General features: G+C 35.0%; 1 protein-coding gene across 1 annotated transcript; it reads right to left on the bottom strand.

The window, feature by feature from the left end:
- Positions 1–358: 358 nt before the first annotated feature.
- Positions 359–1,564, bottom strand: LOC113296521. The gene is made up of 4 exons (XM_026544826.1): positions 1,460–1,564; positions 789–1,373; positions 601–681; positions 359–451 (listed from the first exon to the last, which is right to left on the bottom strand). Exons 1-4 carry the CDS (start codon positions 1,562–1,564, stop codon positions 359–361), a joined length of 864 nt encoding a protein of 287 aa, XP_026400611.1.
- Between the last annotated feature and the right edge of the window lie 2,699 nt (positions 1,565–4,263).

Raw genomic sequence — 4,263 nt, 5'->3', positions numbered from 1 at the left:
GAATGGATGAATGAGTGTTTTACAAGGGAAATTAATTGGATAGAGGTTTGGGAGAGGTGTAGTAGATGGAGATGGGAGAGGTCGTGGTGGTTGGAGTACACAGTAGAGAGCATGGAGTGAATTGGGAGAAAACTTGAAGCTTCTGGTCATGAAGATATTTTGGGAGAAAAAGGGTAAGGCATGTTGTGCGAGAACATCAAATTCGATGAAATGGGTACAAAAACGGGTCAGGCTCTGGGTTTGTTTGAAACTTCTTCTATCAAGCCCACTTCTTCTTTTAAGCACTATGCAAACGGATTGCAAGAGGAATTGGAAACGGAATGCAACCGTCTTTCGCGCGACATTTCTTCTACACCTCTTACAGCCATTCCGCGAAGCTCTTGCTTTCTGCCTCTGAGCCCAAATTCTCTGCTCCTTTTGCTTCTCTAAGCATCCAAGCTTTATTTACTACCTAAAAACATAAAATAAATTAGCAAAAATAATTATTCTCGAAAACAACGAAAATACAGAATTTGGGATAAAATGGAAAATTAAAGCACAAAATATGACATAAATGTCAATAAAAAGATATAGGATTATGCAATATTTGGCACTCATCACCACTCTAAAGCTAGGTCTGCTCCTCCTGTTGCTTCCCATTCCCATTGTGTCCTGGATGTCTTCTAGCCCCAATGGTGTTCCCTGTATAATCCAAAGCTTTTTTTTTTTTGATAAAACTGAAATTTTATTGCTTATTTGTGTTTGAGATCTTTTGTCAGAAGATCCCAAACATCAGGTTCAAAGTTTACATAATTCTCAGAATTAACTGAAGAAGTTCTTGCAGTCTTGGCAATTTTATCAGCCACTTGATTGTCAGAACGAGGAACAGAAATAAAAACACAAAAAGAAAACTTGGAGCTTAGGTATTGTATCTCCTTTATTAGGTTCTTTTTCTCCCAATATATGAGTGAACTGCTTCCATTAATAGACTCTATGACTAGCTTGGCGTCTGCTTCAATTTGGATTTTTGAAAAGTTCTTTCGCAATTCCCAAAATAAATATTCTCGTATAGCCATACATTCCACAGCTTCTGGATTCAGTGCTCCATCTCCGTGACTCCCTTTGGTTCCAAGACAAGTACCTGAGTGATCACGGATCACAACACCAATACCATAACGATTAGTTTCATAATCGAAGGAACCATCTATATTAAATTTAACAGTTCCAACAGGTGGGGTTTTCCATTTTGAGAAAGAACTATTTGAGTGCAGGATATGAGGATCTAAACTAGTTGTAGGATAAATATGCATATGAGAAGCTAAATGATAAAGTATTCTATGTGCAGAGGTGATAGAGTTGAGTGTAACTCCCTGGAAAACAACATCATACCGATCCTTCCAAATTATCCAAATTGTAATCATATAAAGTAGAAGTAACCTCTCCTCAATGTCAGAGCTATAGAAGTAAACCAACTTAAGACCCAATCTGTGACTGAAGTGAACTCTTCTGAAATAACATCAATGTTCACATTCACAGCCTTCCACACTGCCCTTGCATGTTTGCAGAGAAATATAATATGTTCCATATTCCTTTGCGTGTTTGCAGATAAAGTACTTGCCACCTAGTAATTTAGACATAAGACTACTAGAATCAGGTCATATTCTCCAAGCCAGCTTAGTGAGAAGAGCTAAATTCAATTTCTCCAGGTCTCTAAAAGCCAAGCCCCCAAATTCTTTTGGCTTACAAATACTTATCCAAGCAATTGGATTTGATCCTCTATTGTTGTTATAGCCCCAAAAGAAATTCCTTTCCAAAGTAGTTAACTGCTGAATAAGATTGCTTGGCAGTTTAAAAGTCCCCATTTGATAAACTGGGACTGAATTTAAGACATGCTTAATCATAGTTCCCCTTCCTGCCCGTGAGAGAGAAGTGCTAGACCAAGATGAAAATATGTGCTCAAAGTTGTGAAGTAACTTCAATAAGTTATTAGCATAAGTATGATTTGCTTGAGTAAAGATCAAGCAATCATCTGCAAAAAGCAGATGACTAATGGCTGGTGAAATATTAGCCACTTTAATACCAATAATAGACTTATCTTGCAGTGCATGAGTAAGATGTCTTGATAAATATTCCATTGCTAAAATAAAAAGATAAGGTGAAAGAGGGTCACCTTGTCTAATACCTCTTGTAGGATGAAAATTCTCGCAAGGAGAGCCATTCAGTAGGACTGATAAAGAAGTAGTGCTTATGCATTGAAATATAACATCATAGAAATTTTGAGAGAAGCCAAAGTGCTGAAGAACTTTAATCAAGAAAGGTCATTCCAACCTATCAAAAGCTTTTGACATGTCAAGCTTCAAATCCATCCAACCTGTTTCACCTCTCTTTGTCTTCATTGAGTGAATAATTTCTTGAGCAATCACAGTATTATCACTAATTAATCTGCCAAAGACATAAGCAACTTGAATTGGTGAAATTATCTTCTCCATTAAAGGCTTCATTATGTTAACAATGACCTTAGATATAACTTTATAATAAGTATTACACAGTCCAATAGGTCTGTAGTCACTAGCACAGATTGCTTTCTTCTTCTTAGGAATTAAAGAAATATAGGTCTTGTTAATTTTCTTTAGTATGTGCTTGCTCTCAAAAAACTTCTTAACTATTAGACAAACATCTTCACCAACTAAATCCCACTTACTTTTATAAAAACCAGCTTGAAAACCTTCAAGACCAGGTGCACTCTAGTTTTCCATGCTTTTAAGAGTATATGAATCTCCTCATTGCTTGGAATTCTAATTAGAGCTGCATTATCTTCATCTGAAATAATGGAAGGAAGAACACTGTATAAAATCTCATCCAGAATAGGATTAATGGAAGTACTTATGTTCTTGAAGTGCATAGTTATATGACAAGAAATTTCATCTCTTGTTTGAAGCCATTTATTCTCATGATCTTGAATAGAATCAATATTATTCCTGCATTTTCTTCTGTTGATCCTTGTGTGGAAGTATTTACTGTTGTTATCCATGTCTTTGATGAAGTTATCTCTAGACTTTTGTTAATATAATTCACCTTTGATCTTATGCCATTTACTTAAATCATTGTTGAGCTTACTTATTTCTTCTTTGTTGGATGGATTTGTAGGCTGCTTTTGAAGTATCTTTAATTCTTCTTGCAGTTTATCTATATTTTGATTGATGTTCCCAAAGTGCTCTTTGTTCCAAAGAGATAATTTCTTCCTTGTGATGTGTTGTTTACTTACCAGTTGATAAGCAGGTGAACCATAAACATTATAATTCCAAGCATCAGCAATGACAGTTTTACAAATAGAATCATTCAGCCAAGTTAAGAAGAATTTAAAAGGCTTCCAACAACTGGGTATAGTAGCATTTGTAACTAACATGATAGGACTATGGTCACTACCTAGTTGATTTAAATGATAAAGTTTATTGTTTGGAAAATTAAGACTCCAGTCTACATTTCCTAAAGCCATGTCTATTCTAGAATGCTTAGTTCCAGTACCCATATTGCTATTGTCCAAGTATAACTCTTACCAACATACCCTAATTTCTCAAGGCCAAAGAAGAAATGATATTATTAATCATACCATCAGCAGAGGTGGAAGCACTAGTGTCACAATCAATCAAATGAAAATTAAGATCTCCTAGTAAGACCCAAGGTTTGTTAATGTCATTACTGATAGCTTGAATATGATTCCATTGTACATTTTTCTTAGAGTAATTGGAGTAACCATACATACATGTAAGAAGATATTCAGGTTTACTTAGATCAGCTTGCACAACAACATTAAACATGTTATGAGAGGTGTCTATGATATTACAAGAGAAACCATCTTTCCAAAGAAAAATCAAACCTCCAGAAAGACCTTGAGGTTCTATATGAGCACTATAAGGATAGTGAAATTGTTTTAGAAGGGGAGCACATTTGACACTGTTGAGCTTGGTTTCACAAAGAAAAATGATATCAGGATTTTGAGTCCTAACTAAATCACTTAAATGTTTCCTAGTATTTGAGTTTTTGAAATCCTGAACATTCCAAGAGATTATTTTCATATTTTCACCAGCAAGCAAAAGAAAGCCTACACAATTAATGATTAGGAGACTTGTGAAGACTTTAATGCCTCTCAGACAAACAACACTGATGGTTGACCTAACTAAATGAAGCAAATTATGAACACAGAAAAAAGTTAAAAAATAATAAATACTTAAGCTTAAAACTCTAGTAATATGCAGACAAGACTCAAATAAAATTATGGTTTGA

This window comes from Papaver somniferum, chromosome 7 (genome assembly GCF_003573695.1).
Source record: "Papaver somniferum cultivar HN1 chromosome 7, ASM357369v1, whole genome shotgun sequence".
Classification (NCBI taxonomy): domain Eukaryota; kingdom Viridiplantae; phylum Streptophyta; class Magnoliopsida; order Ranunculales; family Papaveraceae; genus Papaver; species Papaver somniferum.
The sequence above is the reverse complement of the archived record's forward strand: the minus strand, read 5'-3'. Positions and strand labels throughout refer to the sequence as shown.

Excerpts from the sequence above, each read along its gene's own strand:
- LOC113296521 (XM_026544826.1), bottom strand. The coding sequence starts at position 1,564 with ATGGAACATATTATATTTCTCTGCAAACATGCAAGGGCAGTGTGGAAG. Across the intron at positions 682-788 it reads CAGTTAATTCTGAGAATTAT|GGAACACCATTGGGGCTAGA; the intron begins GTAAACTTTGAA and ends TGGATTATACAG. Across the intron at positions 452-600 it reads GCAGACCTAGCTTTAGAGTG|GTAGTAAATAAAGCTTGGAT; the intron begins GTGATGAGTGCC and ends TTATGTTTTTAG.